The 23079-nt window shown below is 36.0% G+C and overlaps 3 protein-coding genes across 3 annotated transcripts in view; 1 reads left to right on the plus strand and 2 right to left on the minus strand.

Annotated features, from left to right (window-relative positions):
* Nucleotides 1-23079, minus strand: part of LOC308259065 (olfactory receptor 52H1-like) — a gene marked incomplete at both ends in the record, with an annotated part of 349856 nt that overhangs the window by 272197 nt on the left and 54580 nt on the right. The window lies entirely within an intron of this gene.
* On the plus strand, nucleotides 12069-13031 carry LOC308272348 (olfactory receptor 56B2; the record flags this gene model as incomplete). Its single annotated transcript, XM_080709116.1, has 1 exon — nucleotides 12069-13031. One exon carries the CDS (start codon nucleotides 12069-12071, stop codon nucleotides 13029-13031), a length of 963 nt encoding a protein of 320 aa, XP_080565242.1.
* LOC308267430 (olfactory receptor 52N2) lies at nucleotides 19470-20426 on the minus strand (the record flags this gene model as incomplete). Its single annotated transcript, XM_080702125.1, has 1 exon — nucleotides 19470-20426. The coding sequence occupies one exon, from the start codon at nucleotides 20424-20426 to the stop codon at nucleotides 19470-19472; it is 957 nt and encodes a 318-aa protein (XP_080558251.1).

Genomic DNA, 23079 nt, shown 5'->3' on the forward strand with positions numbered 1-23079 from the left:
AGGTCTGAGAACTGAATATGCTGAAACATGCTTGTAAACCCAGTACCTTGGAGGCTGAGAGAGGACTCAGAGGCAGCCCCAGCAACTTAGCAAGGCGCTCAGAAACTTACTGAGATAATTTCAAAATAAAAAATAAAATAGAAAAAATAGGGCAAGGGGTGTAGCTTGAAGGTTGAATCCCCCTGGGTTCCATCCTCAGACCCTCGGGGGAAAAAAAATAAAAATAGTGTTACAGTATTTTTTTTTGAAGTTTTTTTTATTTTATTTTATTGGTGCACTGTATTCATACATCATAGTGGGATACAAACTTTTGTAGACATACATGCACACATCGCCCAGTCAGCCCCCACCCGATCCCCACCCCATTCTCTCCCCATCCCTCCTTCCCATGCTTGGCTTAGTGGTTGACATCTAGTATTATAGCAATTTACCCAAAATTAAAAATGATAATCTCACATAACAGTTTCGTTTGTCTGATACCAAGCTTTTGATGACTTAAAGATAACATTTCAATATTTCTTTTTGCTTTCTTTCTTACCAGAGGATATTTTTTTCCTGTTTTTTTTAGGTGAAACTATCATATATTTATATATTTATTTTTCAGAAAAAAATCTATCCTAATATGGAATATGGATTCTAGATACCCAAAACGATCTTGAAAAAGAACAAAGCTAGCAGATACATATTTTCTGATTTCAAACCATATAAAGCTACAATAATTGAAACAGTGTAGTACTGTTCTAAAGGCAGATATATAAACCATTGGAGTTAAATAAAAGCCTAGAGCTAAATTCTTCCCTATATTGTCAAGTTATTTTTGACAAGGTTTCCACGAACATTTGGTGGTGGAAATAATAATCTTTTAACTAAATATTGTTGAAACATAATAATTACATGGAAAAGAATAAAATTGGACCCTTACCTAATCCCACATACAAGTATTAACTCAAAGTAGATAAAAGACCTAAATATAAATCTTAAGACTATAAACTTTTAGAAGAAAATCTGGGTCATAAAACCTCACAACATTGAAATTGGCAGTGATTTCTTGGATATGATTTCAATGGCACAGGCAACAGAAGAATATACAAACTCCCTAAAAAATAAAAAAAAAATAATGTATATCCAAAGACAATGTAAACAGAGCTAAAAGTTACTAATAGAATTGGATAAAATATTTCCACACGCTATATCTGAAGGTATATTAATATTCCAACTAGAAATCCTAAAAATTAACAACAATAAAGGGAAACAATACAATTTCGAGATAGGTAAAAGACTAACATAAATAATGAATCTCCACAGATAACCAATCTTAGTTGTCTGTTGGATGGAAAATCTTGTTTCTCTGGTTCTGGTGTGTGTTACCTATTTTTTCTTTGTAGTTAATCTCTTTGAGTATTTTCTCTAGCACTGGTTTTGAAGACATAAATTCCTTCAGTTTCTGTTTGTCATGGAAGCTTCTTATTTCTCCATCTAATTTGAGAGAAAGTTTTGCTGGATAGGAAATTTTTGGCTGGAAGTTGTTTTCTTTCAGAGTTTGGAATATGTTACTCCAAGCCCTTCTGGCTCTCATGACTTGGTTTGGGAAGTCTGGAGTGATTCTAATTGGTTTGCCTCTGAATGTCACTTGGCCCTTTGTTTTTGTTGCCTTTAAGATTCTCTGCTTGGCTTCCACATTGGTCATTTTGACAATTATGTGGCGTGGGGATCCTCTTCTCGGATCCTGTCTAAAGGGAGTTCTATAAGTTTCCTGGATCTGTGTATCAACCTCTTGCTCTATGTTTGGAAAATTTTCTGCTATTACTTCCTTGAAGAGATTGTTGATCCCTTCGGTTTCACTTTCTTTTCCCTCCTCTATTCCAATTATTCTTAGGTTAGCTCTCTTAAGATGGGTCCATATTTCTTCAATGTCAGATTCCTGTTGTTGGATATTTTTTTCTAGATTAGAAACTATGCGTTCATTTTTGGATTGCTCATCTTCTAAGAGTGAGATTCTGTTCTCCATGTGTTCTAATCGGTTGTTTGTGCTTTGAATTGAGGCCTTTACTTCATTAATTGCATCCTTTATCTCTTTTTGGCTCTCTCTGAGTTCTTTTCGAAGCACCTCTATTATTTCTATAGTTATTTTCCTGATTTGATCTTCTAGAAATCTCTGATTTTCTGTTTTATCGGGTTCTGATGTTGTGGGGTTGTGCGCATTCATTGCTCCAGTGTTATTCCTCTTTCCCATGATTTCGGAAGTTTGTGCCTTCTCTGGGTTCTTCCCTTGGGTCACTATGACTTCACTTAAGGTGCTCTGGATCTCGAGTCAGTAGTATCTCAGACGCCACTACTCCTTTACTAGGTTGTATCACAGAGTCTCCGACCCAGGGAGTCGATAGAGGCTGCTTTAAACTATGGGGGGTGCCAGGTTGCACGTTCTCCTATGGTGTGATATCTCTGCCACCGCCACTCCCTCACTGGGTCAAGTCCCAGGGGGTACAGTACTGGGATTCCTCCTCTGTGGCCCGCAATTTGACTCACTGTTCTTGAGTACGCAGATGTAGCTGTACTGGACTCGGTGAATTCACTGCTCTTGCCGCCGGTGGCAATATGGCGCCGCTGCCATGCCCTCGGCCGTGAGGCTGGCGTATTTTTTCTTCTCTGGTTTTGAGTTCCACTTTGAGTCCCTGCAGCGTGTTCTGAGTTCAGCCACTGGGAGTTTTAAATGCTATCTGCGCTGAAAGATCCCGCCTGGCTGTTCCGCAGCGGCTCACCTTGGCTTGCTGTAGCAGTCCGGTGAGTTCGCTGCTGCCGCCGGCAGTATGGCGCTGCTGCCGCGTCCTCGGGCGCGTGTATCTCCTCTGTGGCTCTGAGCTCTGTTCTCAGTCGCTTTCTCTCTGGAGCCTGGTGGTTTTTTTTGTTTTTCTGGTGATGGTGTTTTCTGGCTATGAAAGGCACTGATTTTGTGGTAATGGAGATTGGTTGTTAGTGGGGCTCTTAAGCCCCGCTTTTCTCGGTCGCCATCTTCCGTTACAGTATTTTTGTATAATGTTATTGGTGCATTGTAATCTTACATCATTATGTAGTTCAAAATGATACAAAAATACATGCACACAGCACTTGGTGAGCTTTTCCCAGCTCCTCCACACTCCCTTCCCTTCCTCATACATGATATAAGATTGACATTTGTAATTCCACATATGCACATAATTTCAGTGGCAGTGTTTCCTTCATTGATTTTCCTTCCCCCCGATACCGCCCTCCCCTGCACCTACCTCTCTATCACTGCACTGTGGTTTCTCCTTCATTACCTAAAGTCCTGCTGGTATTCCGATTACTCCACATAGGAGAGGAAACATATGAGCCTTCACTTTTTGCGACTGGCTTATATCAACATAATGTTCTACAGGTCTATCCATTTTTCTGCAAATGACAAAATTTTGTTCTTCCTTATTGCTGAGTAGAATTCCATTGTGTATGTATCCCAGACACAGAAGACTACCTATTTGTATACTTCCATTTATTTTGGAATAACCAAAACAGTCAAGTCCACAGAGATGAAAAGTAAATTATTTGTTGCCAAGGAATAGATTTTTCAGGACATTAAAGACAGACTCACAGTTATAGAATTTCCTTCAAGGTACTCCTTTGAAATATTCTGGAATTATATAGTGGTGATGGCTGCACAGCATTAACTGTATCCTGAAAAACCACACAACTGCACACATTTAAATTGTTAAAATGATGAATTCTATGGTATGTGATATTTTTGTTAATAAAAAGGGAAAATATATTGAATTATTTTCTGCATATGCATTTGTGATACTATTTCCTAAAAAATAAAAAGCATACTTTTCAAAACATGGAAAATGCTTAAAGAAGTCTATGATATGTGACATACTTTCATTAAATCATGATAAAACTGAAAAATCCTTTTGTGAATCTACTTAATGTATAATGACAGCTAAAAATCATTGAATTTGTGTTTTGAAATCGTGTTATTCAAATGTTTTGTCATAAAGACATATAACTATTGTATGTTAAGAATTTTTTCAGCTGTGTGCAGTGAGTTATGCTTATAATCCCAGCTGCTTGGGAAGCCGAGCCAAGAGGATTGCAAGTTGAGGCCAGAAAAGTAGTGAACCCTGTCTCAAAATAAAGTACAAAAGGTTGGAGATGTAATTCAGCTGTAGAGAGCTCCAAAGTTCAATCTAAGCACTGCAATAACTCACTCACTCATTCACTCACTCACTCACTCACTCACTCACTAAATATTAGTTTTACATTATGGAGTTTAACATCTTACTTCCATATGTTCAAACTTGATTTTATTTTTATATTTGAGAAACACATTATTTTTCTAATTACAAGTATGTAATATTAGAATCGTTCATTTGGTCTTGTCATTTTATTTGATCCTATTAATTCAATTATTAGCATCATCATTACTATTTCAAAATTAGGGCATCTTAATATTCTTAATTTAAATTTTATGTATATAAGTCTAAATTTTTTAAATTTTTATTTATTTATTTATTTATTTATTGGTGGTACTGGGGTTCCTGGAAACCCTTCTACCTCCAGGCTACACTCCCAGACCCAATTTTTTTTTAATACTTTTTATTTGGAAACAGGGTTTCTTAAGCCAGCGAGGCTGGCTTTGAACCTGCGCGATCCTCCTGTCTCTGCCTCCCAAGCACGGGGATTACAAATGTGTGCCACCACGCCTGGCTATGAATTTTTATTTATTTCTAACAGGCCATCAGGGCCAAGATGTAAGCTCAGTGGCAAAGTGCCTGCTGTGCAGGCACGGTGCTCTGGTTTTGATCCCTGGTTCCAAAAAGACAAAAAGAAAAAATCCCTTTTTTTAAAATAAAAAAAGAACCCCTTTAACATACCATCATCAATCTCACTTGAAAATAAATTACTTGAAAACCAGAATCCATGTTATCTAAAGCTTTTTTCATAGTTATAGGTGGGCTTAGGGTGTACTTAGCACTCAGTGATGTTTACTCAGATACATGCATGAAAGCGTAAGTGAGTAAAGGGAAATATGAATCATTGATGTTCTTCAGAGACATGCATAAAATATAACTGAATAAAGGGACATATGATTTTGTGTGTCCGCGATCGGTACAAATCAGTATTTCATGAATTTACAAGCACATGCATACAAAGATTTCTTAATACATATCTTATAATCTAAACTCTTACAGAAGTAATCTATTAGCAAATTCAAGTCTGACTATAAACAAGTTGCATTTGTATTGTTCTAATCCAAGGAGCTGCTAAGTGGGAGAACCTGGAAAAGTTCATGACTTTCTCTAATATTCTAGTCCTGAATTATGAGAGGGTACAAAAATATGGTCTGCATTTGTAGTGTTAGGGATGAATACTGAGAATGTAACATTTACCACAGTTTCAGTTTCATAATAAAAGTCAAAGAAATGTAAATGTTAAGATGAGAATAACAAAGATACATTGATAACATGATCTGGGTAAGGCCGTCTTCAACTAATAATAATTAAGACTAATAACTAGTCATTTTAACTTTGTTTTACTCTTAGTGAAGAATATTTCAGGATCTAAGAGATCCCAAGAGCTCTCAGTTCCAGGTCTCTGGGTTCACTCTGTTGGGATTTCCTGGAATTCACATCTGGCAACACTGGCTCTCCCTGCCCCTGGCTCTGCTCTACCTCCTAGCTCTCAGTGCCAACATCCTTATCCTGATCACCATCCACCAAGAGCAGCTCTGTACCAGCCGATGTACTACTTCCTGGGCATCCTGGCTGTGGTGGTCATGGGCCTGGCTACCACCATCATGCCAAAGATTTTGTCCATTTTGTGCTAATACTATCAGTCTCCCGGAGTCCTTTGCTCAGATGTTTGTCATGTATTTTTTTGTGGGCATGGAGTCAGATATCTAAGTTTTATTTTTTAGGATTGAGAAAAACATGCAGGCTTTTTTTCTAATTAAACTTATATAACATTAAAACCATGCATTGTGTTTTATTATTTCAATTATCAGCATTACCATTACTATTTTGAAATTAAAGCATCTTAATATGCCTAACTTAATTTTATGTACAATAAATCTTAACCTTTGTTGAATCTATAATGTAAAATTTATCATTAACCTCATCTGAAAATAAATTTCTTGAAAACTAGAAACCATGTTATCTAAGGCTTTTTTCCTATTCACTGGACTGGCTCTAGGAGTAAAAAGCACTCATTGCTGTTACTCAGATACATAGGGAGAAATAAAAATGAACAAGAAATATATGAATATATACATGTGCTTGATTAAGACATTCTGTGTAGAAATATGATCAACTCATGTTCTACAAGGCATTAAGCAGAAAGAAACAAATATAAAATAATATAAAAATATTAATTTTCATTGAAATTAGCTTGTGTTCATTCTCATTTCCCAATCTTTACACAGCCACCTTCAAGCAATTTATTGATACATGCATATGAAAACATTCACTTGTTAATTCAGCATCAAGCAGGTGGTAATGATAGTTTCTGCTCTTTTTGCTGCGACCATATAATATAAACATATCGAAGTCAACCACTAAGCTAAGCAAGGGAGGGAGGGATGAGGAGGGAATGGAGTGGGAATTGAGTAGGGGTTAAATCATTGATGTGTACATGTATGTACACACAAGTTTTTTACCCCAATACGATGTATGAATATAATGCACCAATAAATTTTTTAAAGTAAAAAAATAGAAAAAAATAATATATCAGCTCTCACATCTGCACCTGCATCTCCAAGACACTGAAATATTCCCTTGAGGTTTTTCTCTTAAAGGCTCAGTTTCATTTTAAAGATATCAAGGGATTTAGATGTTGATGCTATGCATATATATATATGTCTATATGCATATATATATGCATGTATTGCAGGATTCTGATGTTTTTAAATAAAACCCTGTGTACCTAGATCAGATTGCATTCAGTTCACTGTTTGAACAGACAGAAATTAAGTATTAGAGGATATAAAAGGGCAGACAATCTGTGCCAGAAATTTTGTTGTTTGTAGAAGGTACAATGAAGACATGCTGTGTTAAGGCAAACAGTGAGTAAATACCAACTGGTTATAATATCCACAGAAGTGAACAATTGATTTCCACTACCCAAGGTGAAGGCATAGTTGTTTTAAAAGAATACTTTTCCTTGGGAAACGTTCATCTTCAAAATTCTCAGATTTCAGTCAAGGTAACATTTTACAATGAGTGTAAATATTTATGTTTTTCTGATCAAAAAGGAATTATTATAAATGGTGGAAGTTGTTTTAAATTACTCCATGACTAGCAAAAATGTCTTGAGAGGAGTTTGTGATCATTTCAAAGCACTACAGCTTCTCAATTACCCTTCCTTCTTTCTCCGAGGCAGAATCTAATTAACTTGCTGCATGTCCAATGAGACTTAGCTACGACTCTTTCATTCACTTGTGAAAGTAGAACTGCCCTGGATGAGCCCACAGTTGTCTCCCATGCTGAGAAACAATCATGGGTTGGAAAGTCGGAAGATGGCCAGTGAGAATGCAAGCTTAGTGTCTATGGGGTTTTGAAGTCAGGATAGACAATGGATGCCTTCAGTGTTGCGTATTATAAATGATGATATTCATGTGTCATGTTATGCCTCTCTTGGACCTGCTCAAATATAGTATGACTATTTTTTCTTGAAGAAAAGTAAAATTGTGTAGTATTAAAAAATTTAAGTTTGTGTTGGATAAAAAGCTCATTTAAATTGTAGTTAATACTGTAGTGCTTGGTATTAGCTTGAATCTTTAAGTGGAATATTTAAAAAATACATTGAAGATGAGACATAAACTGCTAATGTAAGAATAAAGCCAGTATTTATTATTAAAATTGAAACTGTAAACCAAAACAAAGAGTGAAATTGTATATTTATCTCAGTTTTAGGAATTAAACTCCTCAGTTTGCAGCACAGATTATCTTAGAGGTAGATTTACTGTTTATAACTTAAGGAGATCCATGTTTCCACTAAGTTTTCTACTTGCTTCTGTTGCATGAACACATAACAGTTAAGAGTTAACTGTTCACATTTATTAAGAGGAGGTTACAAGTAATTATTTCTTTTTCAGTAATTCATGACAATTTTGAATCTAAGAGACAGGTGTACAATACAAGCATATTTATTCATAGATGTTTAAAAGTTTTCATAATAGAAAACCTATATAAGAAGACAAAGTGATCTGGGAGTGGCGACACACAGCTGTAATTCCAGTACTTGGAAGTCTAAGATAGGAGGATTACAGGTTCAAGGCAGCCTCAAAAATTTGCAAGGTCTTCGGTAACTTAGTGAGACCCTGTTTCAAAATTTAAAAAAAAAGGGTTAAGTGTGTATCTCAGAAATATGATGCTCCTGGGTTCAAGCCTCAGTATCAAAAAAAAAAAAATAAAAATGACAAAGTGGATTTAATAGTTTACACGAATGCCTGTGCTTGCATTTGTGTATTCATTTTATATAAATAAACATGTCAAGAATTAATAGTATATTTTAAATTCTAGCCAATTTCCATAGTAATCAATTGTAACTGATAAGTATTTGTTTATATATGTATCTTATACACAGATATGTGATGTCTTGATTTCGTTTCTTGAAAACTTTAAAAAGATATTTAAAAATGCAATGTGGAATATAATGCAAACTAAAAATTTACAAGCCTGACTCAGTGATACTCAAGGACAAATTTGCTAAACAAGGAAATACTTTATTGTCTTATTAACCCTTATTATTCCTTATTAATGGCATGGCTATTGTTAGCTTTGTAAGGATTAACATAGTTCATACTAGTGCTGCCAAATAAGGAAGCTAAAATGAGCTAATAAGCTGTGATAATGTAAATTTCTTCTTTTTCCATTTTGTACTTCAGAATATCACTGTTGAGAAACACAGTTTCAGTGTGTCCTATTATTTTTTTCTTGTGCAAAAGTATTAAACAGTCAAAGATGGAGAAGGAGTAAGTTGGTGACATCAGCTTTGGTTTTACTGGGTGAAACATTCTATTAATTAATTTTAAAAGTGTTCTTGAGCCAACATCTACTGGGTTTAATTTCTAATTTGATGGACTTTAATATTTCCTACTATCTTTTATAGTGTATTTTGGTAAGTCTGTTGTGTCAGGAAAAAATCTTTAAGGATATTTTCTGTATGGCTTTCTTTATACATTTTTAGTGTGTATATATGTTTATATATTATACACATTATAAATATGAATATGGCAATTTGTAGTACATCTTAAGTAATTGACCTTTATTGAAAAAAATGAAATTTTTTGTTTTGCTTGGTGCCTTGTGTTTTCCTGCTTTCTTGCATTTCCTTTTGTTTTCACTATTTTATGGTGGAAATTTTATGTAGAAATTTATATTTTCTGATAATTAATAAGATAGACATTTTAATTTTCTCTCCACTGGTTGATCTTTTGATGTTTTCAAATAAATAATATGTAAATATTAATTTAATGATTCTCATAGCTATTAAGATATTTTATTCATTATATATTTATTAAATTTAATTCATCTAAAATGTTTACTAGTATCTAATATGTGCATAATGTCTTATTACATGCTGCATATATAAATAACATTTGATATGTCTCAATACAATATGTTAGCCGGGCGTGGTGGCGCAGGCTTGTAATCCCAGCATTCGGGAGGCTGAGACTGGAGGATCCCAGTTTGCGACAGCCTCAGCTACTTAGTGAGGCCCTCTGCAACTCAGTGAGACCCTGTTTCAAAATAAAAGAATAAAAAATAGGGCAGGGGGTGTAGCTCAGAGGTCAAATGCCCCTGGGTTCCATCCCAAAACCTGAAAAAATATATATATAATTGTTATTCTGTGGATGATTCAAGACTATAGATTTTTATAATGCCATGATGATAATATAGCAAGAGAGAAAGATTGCATCAACAAATGTATTACTTGCTGAAAGCATGACACATTTCTTTTTCTTATGTGTGTGGCACTGGGGATTGGACCAAGAGGCATTTTATCACCAGCCTGATTTTATTTATTTGGAAACAGGGTCTCACTAAGTTGCAGAGGTCCTCGCTAAGTTGTTTAGGCGGCTGTGAACCTGAGATCCTCCTGTTTCAGTCTCTCAAGTACTGAGATTACAAGTGTGCACCACCAATTTGTCATTTGCTTTGACAAATTTCTAATTAGATCATTTTACAACACTTTAAGGGTGATTCTCTGATCTAAGAGTTGAGTTTTCCTGAAAAGTGTAAAGAATGAGGGTGGATTTGGTGGGGTGGCCAGTGTGTGCACGGCATAGTAAAGGGCTTGTCATGTCACAAAGCTAAAGGTGCCAGTGTGATGTATGTAGGAAATGACAAAAATTGACCATGCTTTTGGTCTAAGAGCATTTGTCTTCTCTTCTTAGACAGTGTCCTTGATAGCCTTGGCTTTGCCTGCTTGCCATTTCTAAATACTCCTGTATGACTCTATGACTTTATTATGACATTAAGAAGAGGTCTCTGAAAGACATTCTTATTAACATAGTCATCTAGTGTTTCTGTGTTACTTCCAGATGAAGTTGCTTTGGGTGGTATCAAATGGATCATCCTTTAGAATAGAAGAGGGAAGAAGGTAGAAAAAGTAAATAAAGAACAACTTGTTATTTCTGCATTTCCAGTATCCTAAAAATGTTAGCTATCCTCTTCTGATGTCAGAGAAGTATATTCTAAAAAGAAAGTTTAACTAATATCATTCATATATGTACATTAGGTATGATAAAGGACAAAGATGAGACATCCTAAAGATGGAAAATTGAATCTAACACCCACACAGAAGTGTGAGACTCCCAAGATTCTAAGAACACTTGCTGCTGGTACTATATAAGGTATAAAGGTGGATATTTTTTCTCAAAAAACTAAAAGTGCTTAAGAAAATTGCTATAAGAGTTATAAATTAAAAATATCAAGGATACAAAGAAGGCATAGAAGAGCACTGTAAGTAAATCCTCTTAATGATCACTTACCCAGAATCTTGTTGCTAAGAACTACTTTGGCTATTCTGATTTTTTGTTGTTCCAAAAAATTTAAAGACTGATCTTTCTGTATCTGTGAGGAATGACCTTGGTAATTTAATGGGTATTATATTGAATCTGTAGATCATTTTTGGAAGAATGGCCACTTTGATAATATTTATTCTGCCTATCCAAGAGAATGGAGTATCTTTCCATCTCCTAAGGTCTTGATTTCTTTGATTTCTTTGAGGTCTTTGATTTCTTTTTAATTGTTTTATAATTTTCCTTGTAGAGTTCTTTTACCTCCATGGTTAGGTTTATTTCTAAGTATTTTATTTATTTATTTATTTTGTGGGACATCTTGAGTGGAAGTGTTTTCTGGATTTCTTCTTCAGTGTACTTATAATTTATGGTTGACACACAGAAAAGCTTCTGATTTTTAAAGATTGATTTTTGTATCCAGACACTCTGCTGAATTTGTTGATTAGTTCTATAAGACTTTTGGTTGAGTTTGTTGGGTCTTCTAAGTATAGTATCATGTCATCTGCAAATAGGGATAGTATTAGTTCTTCTTTTCCTGTTTGTACTCCTTTGATTTCCTTCTTTTGCCTTATTGCCCTTCTAGATTCTCAGTTACTATGTTGAAAAGAAGTGGTGATAATGGACATCCTTGTCTTGTTCCTGTTTTTAGGGGGAAATCTTGCAGTTTCTCCCCATTTAATATGATGTTGGCTGTTCAAATTTAATTGACTATGAACAAGTTATATTTGTATTGTTCTGATTCTAGCAACTACTAAGTAAAAACATGACAAAGTTCATGATTTCCTCTAATATTCTAGTCCTTGTCCATGAGAAAGTGAAAAATAAAGCCTGCATTTGTAGTGTTAGGGATGAATTGCTAAGAATGTACTAATTACCACAGCTTTTGTTTCATAATAAAAGCCAAAGAAATGCGAATGTCAAAATGAGAATATCAAAGAAACTGAACTTGATATCATGATCCTGGGTAAGGCCTTCTTCAACTAATAATGATAATCAAGACTAATAACTTTAACCTGCTTTTTCCTCTTAGTGTAGAATGTTCCAGGATCTAAGAGATCCCAACAGCTCTCAGTTCCAGGTCTCCGAGTTCATTCTGTTGGGATTCCCAGGAATTCACAGCTGGCAACACTGGCTCTCCCTGCCCCTGGCTCTGCTCTACCTCTTAGCTCTCAGTGCCAACATCCTTATCCTAATCACCATCCACCAGGAGGCAGCTCTGCACCAGCCGATGTACTACTTCCTGGGCATCCTGGCTGTGGTGGACATGGGCCTGGCTACCACCATCATGCCTAAGATTTTGTCCATTTTGTGGTTCAGTGCTAATACCATCAGTCTCCCAGAGTGCTTTGCTCAGATGTATGCCATCCATTCTTTCGTGGGTATGGAATCCGGTATCTTTGTCTGCATGGCTATTGATAGGTATGTAGCCATTTGCCGACCACTGCGATATCCATCAATAATTACCGAGTCTTTTGTGGTCAAAGTAACAGTGTTTATGGCACTCAGAAACATTGTATGTCTAATCTCTGTGCCTGTGTTAGCTGCTCAGAGAAATTACTGTTCCCGGAATCAAATCGATCACTGTCTTTGTTCTAACCTTGGAGTCACCAGCCTGTCTTGTGATGACCGGAAAATCAACATTATCAACCAGCTGTTTCTGGCTTGGGCACTCATGGGCAGTGATCTGGGGTTGATTATTTTATCATATGCTTTGATCCTTAAATCTGTGCTGAAGCTCAACTCAGCAGAAGCTGCCTCCAAGGCCTTGAGCACCTGCACGTCCCACCTCATCCTGATCCTCTTCTTCTACACTGTCATCATCGTCATTTCCGTCACTCATAGTGCTGGAATGAAAATACCCCTCATCCCGGTTCTACTCAATGTGCTGCACAATGTGATCCCTCCTGCCCTCAACCCCATGGTGTACGCTCTCAAGAACAAGGAGCTCAGGCAGGGCTTATGCAAGCTGCTCAGGATGGACTCCAGGGCAACTGACTAGGAGATGATCAAGGTTCTGCTAAGGTTTCTCCACATACTTTCTGGTTACATTCTCCAGTGATTGCAAATGGTGAAGTATAAATAATGAGAATATGGTGGAAGATTTTCATGCATCATAAGAAATCAAGGTTAACAACTGAAACTTCAGAACAAAAAGAACACAAAAAGAATATTAAAAAAAAACTTGGTGACAAGAAAAATATCTTCATTACTGAAGTCATATAATGATACTATTTGTCACAAGCAACCAAAGGAAAGACATGGAGTAGATATATTTCATTGCTACCTACTAGCCAGTGTTAGAACTTCAAGATGGTGTTGAATAGATGTGGTTAGGGCATATATTCTCCAATATCTACTTGTACCCTAGAGAGTTTAGTGTTGCTGTATTAAATGTAAATACTAATGGGTTATGAATTACGACTGTAGCATTTCTATTTATGTAAAATGTGTCATAGTATTTTTTAGTGAGATGACAAATTAAATAAACATTTTTCTAAAAAGATATACAAATATTCGAGAGAAATATGTCTAACATTGCTAATTGTTAGCTATTAGGCAATGTCCAATCAAAAACACAATAATGTATCATTAAGCTTAGTATAATTCTATAACCTGAAAAACAAAAAGAAATTAGCAAGTGTTTACGAGCATATGGATATATTGGAATCCCAATACATTGCTGTTTCTCTGTAAAATGGTATAGTAACTGTGGAAAAAGCTTGACAATTTCTCAGTAGTTGAACACAATTTCCCCAGAACCCAGCATTTAACTGCTAAGTATAAATATACCCAGCACTACTGAAAGCAAGCATTAGAATAAAAACTTGTATATGAATGTGTATAATAACATTACTAGTCAAAGAATGGGAGTTAGGGAAGGGCTAAATGAATAATCCTGCATGTATGCCTCTACCATCTTGTGCCCCTTTAAGATGGATTTCTACAATGCACCAATAAAAAGATTAAAAATAATAAAAAAGGTAGAAACTATAATCTTCAGCTGCTGAATGATTTAAAGTTAAGTATATTTATACAAAAGGCATTATTAGTTCTTCAAAAAAAAAAAAAAAGAAAGAAACAGTGAAACAGGGCATGGTGGCACGTGCTTGTAATCCTAGCATTTGGGAGGCTAAGACAGGAGGATCGTGGGTCATGGACAGCCTCAGCTACTACTTAGTGAGGTCCTTTGGGATTCAGTGAGACTCTGTTTCAAAATAAAGAATAAAAGAAAAGGCTGGGAGTGTACTCAGTGACTCAGTGGTAGAATGAATGTCCCTGGGTTCCATCCCAAGTACAAAAAAAAAAAAAAAAAAAAAGAAAAGAAACAATGAGATACTAAGTATCAGCTTCACTATAGTTATTGTTTTACTCTCTCCTGATGTTTTCCATAATCTCATGTTGTAAACCTTAATATGCACAACAATATTTTTTAACGTTCAATTTCATTAAGGATTTAAGGGAATGATGAAATTTAGAAAATTTTCCTACTCTAAAAAATTAAAAATAATAAAAGAACAAATCTCAAAATTAAATGAATACAAAGAAATGAAATATTAATTGCTGAAACACACATGAACTTTGAAAACAATATGCTTAATGAAAAAAGCATTACCTATAGGCTACTTATTGTAAAATTCTACTTCTATGAATATGAAATATGAAAACTAGGTAGCCCCACAGAAACAGAAAGAGAATTATTTGTTGTCAAGGGATAAATGCTCAGGGAAAAAAGAGAGACAGACTCCTGGTTACAGTGTTTCTTTTAAAGAATTCATTTAATAATCTGGAACTATATAGTCTGATGGTCATACATTACCAGCATTCTAAAAGCTACTAAATGACACACTTCTATGCTGTTAAAACAATAAGTCTTATGGTGTGTGATATTTACCTCAATAAAAATGGGAGAATAATCTAAAATCAATTTTCTATATATGTATTTGTTGTATTATTTTCTGTAAAATTAAAGCATAGGTGTTAAAGAATATAAAAATGGTTAAACTATGTGAATATATTATGATTATTTATTTATTTATTGGTGGTACTGGAGATGGAACCCAGGGGCCTTCTACCTCTGGGCTGCACTCCAAGACCTATTTTATATTTTATATTGGAAACAGGGTCTCTTAAGCCAGCTGAGGCTGGCTTCGAACATGCGTGATCCTCCTGTCTCAGCCTCCCAAGTGTGGGGATTACAAGCATGCGCCACCACACCCGGCTAATGTACATTTATTTAATAATGATAACACTGAGTAATCCTTTCAGAAATCTGCTTAATATATAATAACTATTGGAAATAATGGAATTTGTGTTTTAAAATGGTCTTATCAAAGTGTTTCATTATAAAGATACATGGAAATTTACATTAAGAAATGTGTCAGAAGTTAGTTCTATATTAGAGAATTTTACACTGTATTCATCTGTGTCCAAATTCAGCTTTAAGATTTTATTACACCTTAGAAATTTAATAAAATTTGAGAAAAGCATACAGGCTTATTTTGTCTAAATTAAAGGTATGTAAGGTTATAACTATGCCTCATGTTTTATTATTACAATTATCAGCATTACCACAGCTTTTTCAAAATTTAGAGCAACTTAAATTCCTAACTTATTTTTTAAATTTTTATTGGTGCATTGTACTCATACATATTAATGGGAAACAAAGTGGTAGAGTTATGCATGAACACATCACTCATTTTGCCCTTCCCCATTTTCACCCTATTATCTCCCCCTCCATTCTCCTGTTCAGCTTAGTGATTGACTTTTTCTTTTTCTTTTTCTTTCTTTCTTTTTTTTTTTTTTTTTTTTTTGGTACAGGGGCATTCTACCTCATAGCTACACTCCCAGTCCTATTTTTAATTAATGATTTATTTATTTGTTTGTTTATTTTATTTTATTTTTTATTTTTTGTTGGCACTGGGGTTCCTGGAAACCCTTCTACCTCCGGGCTACATTCCCAGACCTATTTTATATTTTTATTTGGAAACAGGGTCTCTTAAGCCAGCGTGGCTGGCTTCGAACCTGTGCGATTCTCCTGTCTCTGCCTCCCAAGTGCGGGGATTACAAACGTGGGCCATCATGCCCGGCTAATTATTTATTTTGAAACAGTGTCTCACTGAGTTGCAAAGGGCCTCACTAAGTAGCTGAGGCTATCTGGGAACCCAGATCCTCATGTCTCATTCTCCTAAATTTTGCTGGGATTACAAGTGTGCACCACCACACCTGGCTTAGTGGTTAACTTTGATAGGTTTGTGAATGTACATATAGTAAACGTGAACTTCTGGTAGATCTCTATAATGTGAAATTCTTCAGAAACCTCACTTGGGCCTTAGAATAAGTTAGAAAAGTTGCAGGAATACTGTCTGCTCACTGATTATGCTTGTGAAGTACTATGTAGGATTCTTAAGAATTTGCTGACAGGTCTTTGAATATTGATTAGTCATTCTTTCCAAAAACCCATTGTTTCAGCCAGAGCAGGGTCATTTCACAAACTTTTTACCAATCCAGTCATAGATAGTATGCTTAAAATTTTTAGTTTTTGGAAAAATGGTGTTTTACACTCATTATTGTTATTAAAATTAAAGACACTGGAACCAGACGGCCTGGATTAAAATCCAAGCTCTGCCACTTGCTGGCTATGATATGACTCCATTAACTTTTCTAACCTCCCTGTGCTTCACCCTACCTATCTATAAAACAGGCATAAAATAGTACCATCTTCATAGTTGTTTATAAGACCAAGATAATGTTCAGAGAACAAGTTCACGAAATGTCCTGTTTTTATGTTGTGGTTGAAACTCTGTGTGTGTGTGTGTGTGTGTGTGTGTGTGTGAATGACCAACATCTTAGAGAAGGTAAGGATAGGGGAAGGCATAGGGAATGTCCACTCTTTCTAGGAATGCCTTGAATTCTCAGAAGAACCAAGGCCAGTACATGGATATGAGCAGACCTGAAAAAATGAAGTTTTTATAGAAGAAAGCTGAAGAAGAAAAAAGAGAAGGAGATGGGACAGGGGCTATGATGGCCATCTGAGCAGTTCAGCAATATGACCAGTTGGCGGCAGCTGCTTCAGAAGGAGACATTTGTTCTAAGACACTTATTACCTTTCACAGGTGAATGGCAGCCCTTGGTATGCCTGGTGACTTCCCAAGGTATTCAGACAAGGCACTTCCCGAAAGAGCTTCTTTTTCTCTTTCTGGCCACATTATTTTTTATCCTTTTTTCCCACTTTACTTCTGAACATACTAAATTATCAGTGTACCCAAACTTGATATTCTTTAACCTTAATATTTTGCACATCTTTTATTTTTTCAAATAATCTCCATCTGTTCCTTCTTGACTACTCACATATAGCTCAAGATTCATCTCATATCCGACCTTCCCTGCAGTCTCTGTGTCCTACCTGTGATACATATTGATGCTTCCGCAGGTTTCATTCCTTTTAAAATAAACTCCATTGTACAACTACCTTGTTACCATTTGATAGTAGTCGTTTTAGTGCACTTTATATCCTCTAGTAGACTAGAAATTCACTAAAGTTCTCCGAAGTTTTTGTAATCATTTATATGTCTCAGTGCATAAAATGGAGCCAAGCACCTCAAGGATACCAAGAGAACGTCTTTACTCATATTGACAAAATGTTTGTGAGAACTCAATGAAAGCTTGCTGTTGAAAACTAATTTTCTACTATTTGAGCAAATGGAAAGATTTTTTTCTCCAACTATGATGTTCAGAATTAATCATAGTTGAAACCAACAGCACATTAAAAGAAAGTACAAATTAAACCAAGCATGGTCATATAAAAGTTGTAATCCCAGTACTTGGAAGGCTGAGGTAGGAGGATCACAGGTTTGAAGCCATCTTCAGCAACTTAGCAAGGCCTTCAGCAACATAGTGAGACCCTGTTTTGGAATCAGAAAATAAATAGGGCCAGAGGAGAGGGTGTAGCTCAGAGGTAGAACATCTCAGTCACACACAGACACACAGACACACACACACACACACACACACACACACAGACACACACACACACACATTATTACATGATCAGTATATATAAAAACCAGAATACATGTTTTTAGGTTTTTTACTTTTGATTTAGCATGAGAGTATTTAATCAGTCAGATACATCTTTGTAGTTTCCACACCTGAAAAAATATGAAACTTGAAATTTGAAAAGACCAGGTAGCCTAAGTCTAGTCATTAGATACTAAAATACAGAGAGGATAAAACTTAGAACTAACTGAATTCAAAACTCATGTCATATTTTCCCCAACTCTTTTCTACTATCTTTTGCTTTCTCAGTATTTCATCCATTTATTTTGTTATCGCTCCTCCTTCTACTCATACTGTTTTTTTCCTCATGCATCTGTAGCTACCATCTAGATTCTCAGTACTCCAAGGCCTGGGACTATATTATAACTAACTCTGCTTCCCTCTCATTAAATTTAAGGGATGACTAATGAAATTATCTAAATTTTAATCTCAAAATAGAATGAAAGAGTACATGGATGCATTAATTTTTAAATATAGTAATAATACATTTGTATGCTTGGCAAATGACATGACGATTATTTTTTATTTTTTATTTATTTATTTAGTGTGTGTGTGTGTGTGTGTGTGTGTGTGTGTGTGTGTGTGTGTGTGTATTACTGGGGATTAAACCCAGGGGCATTCTACTTCCAAACTATACTCTCAGTCCTTTTAAAATTTTGTTTTGCTTTTAAACAGGGTCTCATTGGTTTGCTGAAGTTTCACTATATTGCTGAGGCTCTTCTCAAACCTGCAATTTTACTGCATCAGTCTTCCAAGCACTGGGTTTACAGGTGTGGACCACCACATCTAGTTTGATAGTTTTCCTCTTAATATTGCTTTCTAAATGCAAATTTTTAATATGAATATAACAAATATAACACTTAGACTTTTTTGGATAAATTACAGAATATTTTTTAAAAGCAAAGAATTAAAATGGGGAGATTTTACAAAACATGTAAATATAGCTTGTCTTTAAAAATATTGGAAAATTTTCTCACTCTAGACCCATATTACCTCATGGCAAAATGTGCCTGGTCTATGTATAATTTGTCTTTAATGAAGAATATACACTTGCTCCATGTTAATGTAGATTCCTATTTTTACATACAAGGCAAAGGTTAAAACCACACCTAGATTTTTCTATTACGTTTTTGTTCTTACTAGGCATATGACTTTATAAAGACTTATAAAAATATAAACTTTATTAGGAATGTGTTACCTTTAATTCTGTGTTCTCTACTTTGGCAGATCTTTGTTCACAAAAAACTTTTATAATATAAACTTGCAAAGACTTCCAAACAGTTACATATTAAAGTAACCAAATATATCACTCATATCTTTTAGAATTCTCCAATATTTTCTCCCCAATCCAGCAATCTATCTGTGCTATGCTCCCTTTGTTCTAGGTAAAGCCAATCTTGTCTCCAAGTAAGAATTTGATTACACCTTCCCGAATCTGCTTGGTCTTGACTCCATAAATAATTGGGTTCATGGTAGGAGGCAATAGCAGGTAAAGATTGGCTACAATGATATGTACATGGTGGGGAATACTGTGTCCTCCAAAACGATGAGTGAAAAAAGTAAAAAAAGCAGGTACGTAAGTGATCACAATAGCACAGATATGAGATGTGCAGGTACTGAAGGCCTTATGGCGAGCATCTGCAGATGACAGCCTCACCACAGCCCGCAAGATCATTGTGTAAGACACAGAGATACAGCAGATGTCAAACACACCAATCAGGAGAGCGACCATCAGGCCGTAGATAGCATTGACCTTGACATTGCCGCAGGATACCTTGGCCACTGACATGTGGTCACAGTAGGTGTGGGGGATGAGGTTACCCCGGCAGTAAGGCAGGCGCTTGGTGAGGAAAGTGAACGGGATGATGAGCATCACACTCCTGAAGAAGGTGACAAGACCTGCCTTGGTGATGACGGGGTTGGTGAGGATGGTGGCGTAGCGCAGGGGGTAGCAGATGGCCACGTAGCGGTCCAGGGCCATGAGCATGAGCACTCCAGACTCCATCCCAGTCAACATGTGGACAAAGAACATCTGGGCCAGGCAGGCATTGAAGTCAATCTCTTTGAGGTTAAACCAGAATATGCAGAGCATGTTGGGCACAGTGGTGGTGCACAAGGCAACATCAGTGGAGGAGAGCAGGGCCAGGAAGTAGTACATGGGCCTGTGCAGGGACTCCTCATGGCCAATGAGGTAGATGAGTCCGCTGTTCCCCACAAGAGCAACAATGTACATGAGGCAGAATGGCAGCGAGATCCAGATGTGCGCAGCCTCCAGCCCAGGAACACCATTCAGGATGAAGACTCTCAGGGTCAGGCTGGAGCTGTTGGCTCCAGACATAATGGCTGGCAGGAGGGGAACATCGTATGCGTACTGACAGTGGCAGTTCCCTGGACCAGAAAATCAACTGAAGGTGAGCAGAAGGCAGAGAAATCAAATTAAAAAAAATACATGTGATTTCAATATGGCCTTTGAAACAATTAGTGATCAAATTCCTCTGGAGTCACTCTCTGTCTGGCGTCATATCCCACTTCTGTTTCTTACTTTGTACAGCATATGATATTGGCAAATTGTTTAAAAACGTTACACCTTAGTTTTCTCAGGATAAAATGGGTAATAATTGCATCAGTTTTAGAATCTTGTCAGCATTATTCAAAAACAAAGTTTTATAAGCTGTGCTCTAACTGTGCTTGGTGAATACTTAATAAATGTAAATATAAGCAGTATTCACTACTTCTGCTATTACTAATCTTATCACTTCTACATCATGAAGTCAACCTTATACTGGTTCATATAGGTAAGTTCAAATTAAGCTGCTGCTCAGACTGCTCTACATCAAGGGCCACTGCACATTTGGGGTGAAAAAGACAGTGTGAGATTTTGAAAAACCTCAGCTCATACAAAGATTGGGAAGTCAACTTCAGAAAATAAATACTTCTCCTATAAACTCCAAGAGATTAAAATAAAGTATGTTTAAGTAGAAAATATGTATAAATGTCCTTTAAATCTGGAAGGAAATCTCACCTAGCAAAGTCCCTTCAAGGCTCTTGCTACTTGTAAGGTAACCAAACACATGGTCTTTGAAATTTTGCAAAGAGAACCAGTCTGTGAGAAATACTGCTTTGAATGTCTCTGCTCCTTCCGAAGAAGACAAAGGGCACCAGAGCCACAAGACTGGAAAAGATACCAGGATACTAAGAGAAGTAGGAATTGTTGGCTCTACACAGCTGGCTGGTAAATTAAAACTGATCGAACATTAGAGAAATTTGGACTTCCAAGCAACAATCATGTATAACAGAATAATCAATCCATGCTCATTAAATTGAAAACAAAACTCAGGGCCAGTGTTCCTTCCCCATCCTCAGTACATAGATTTCTGCCTACATCCTCCTCCACAGATGACTCTCAAGGATAAACCTGGATTCTGCTATTAGGTGAACTAAATATAAAATTAGATTATATACAAAAGAAGGATAAGTAGATGGCTAAGTATCTGTTTTCTGAAAATATGATAAAAATCAAATTTTATTGCATTCTTATTTTGGAGACACATACTCTCAGACTCTGTGAGTTAAATCTTGTTTCCAACGCTAGCTAGCTGGGCAGACTTGAAAAAGTTAACGATCCTTTCCTTGCACAAACTTTATAAGTCTTAAAGGGGAAAAATAGTATTACATAACAGATGAGTTAAAACGACTAGATGAAAATTAATCTTCCAAGTAGTGCCTGGCATATGACAATTATTATAGCATTGTTAATGCTATAATAATTGTCAGATTATATGCCAAAACATACATTATTTATCTAAAAGACATTCATTTTTATATTCAGCATTCCTGATACCAGTCTAGTTTTACATTAACCAACCAGATGAAATCTCCTCTACTCAAGATCCACATTAGCATGGGAGTGGACTGATTCCTGTACTCAAATCTAAATATCACCTTCATTTTATAGGTGAGGAAGGAGAGATGCAGGGTGACTCAAAATGCTTAAGCTCATAAAACTGGCACAGGCAAGTTCAAAGTTACTTCAAAGTCAATTAAAGTTTTACTTCAAAGCAGTGTGTTTAATCAATATATACATGTTATAATAACTTACTCATCCTAACAACAGTTGCACATACTGGGCTTAACTACCTTAATACCTAAGCATACAAATATCTTAATACCTTAAGCTTACTACCTTCAATAATCTCTACCTGTCATAAGTTACTCATCCTAAGAATGATTGCACAAGCTGAGAATAAATAGCTTCACAAAAATGTGTGTGTGTGTGTGTGTGTGTGTGTGTGTGTTTGTGTTTTGTGGTACTGGGGATTGAACACCGGGGCCTTCTAGCTTTGAGCTTCATCTCCAGCCCTATTATATTTTTTATTTTGAAACAGATTTTTGCTAAATTGCTAAGACCTTCACTAAATTATTGAGGCTGGCTTCTAATCTGCAATCCTATCTCAGCCTCCCAAGTACTGGGATTACAGCTGTACACCATCATGCTTTGTGAAAATCTATTTTTTGACAAAAATTTATTAAAAATGAAATAATTATATATAATAGTGACATTCATTGTGTCATATTCATGCATGCACATATCTACTTCTTAATAATATCTTAGGGAAGAGAGAAAATATATGTGAGAAGTTACCAAAATAATCAGTCTTTTGCTAAGGGAGGTCTTTGCAGAGAGAACCATTTGTGACACAGCACATTTCTCATTCTTACACCTGTTCACACAGATCCTGTATGGCAGGTGGTTGCATGGGAGAGTGACGTTGGGGGACTTCTGTAGAAAAGCTTTTTCCAGTAGTTCCCTTTGGCACCTCCTAGTATTGAAGTCTAGTCATTAGTTACTTTCCTCTTCCCTACAAAGATCTTTCCCATGGAAACAATTCTGAGCATAGCTATTCATTAGTTTTATATTCCTCCCATTACAGTCTACTACTGCCTGGATTTTGCTATCAACCAAGAATTTTCGATTTTGGAGCGTGTGTGTG

Source organism: Muscardinus avellanarius (assembly GCF_963383645.1).
Source record: "Muscardinus avellanarius genome assembly, chromosome: 1".
Taxonomy (NCBI): domain Eukaryota; kingdom Metazoa; phylum Chordata; class Mammalia; order Rodentia; family Gliridae; genus Muscardinus; species Muscardinus avellanarius.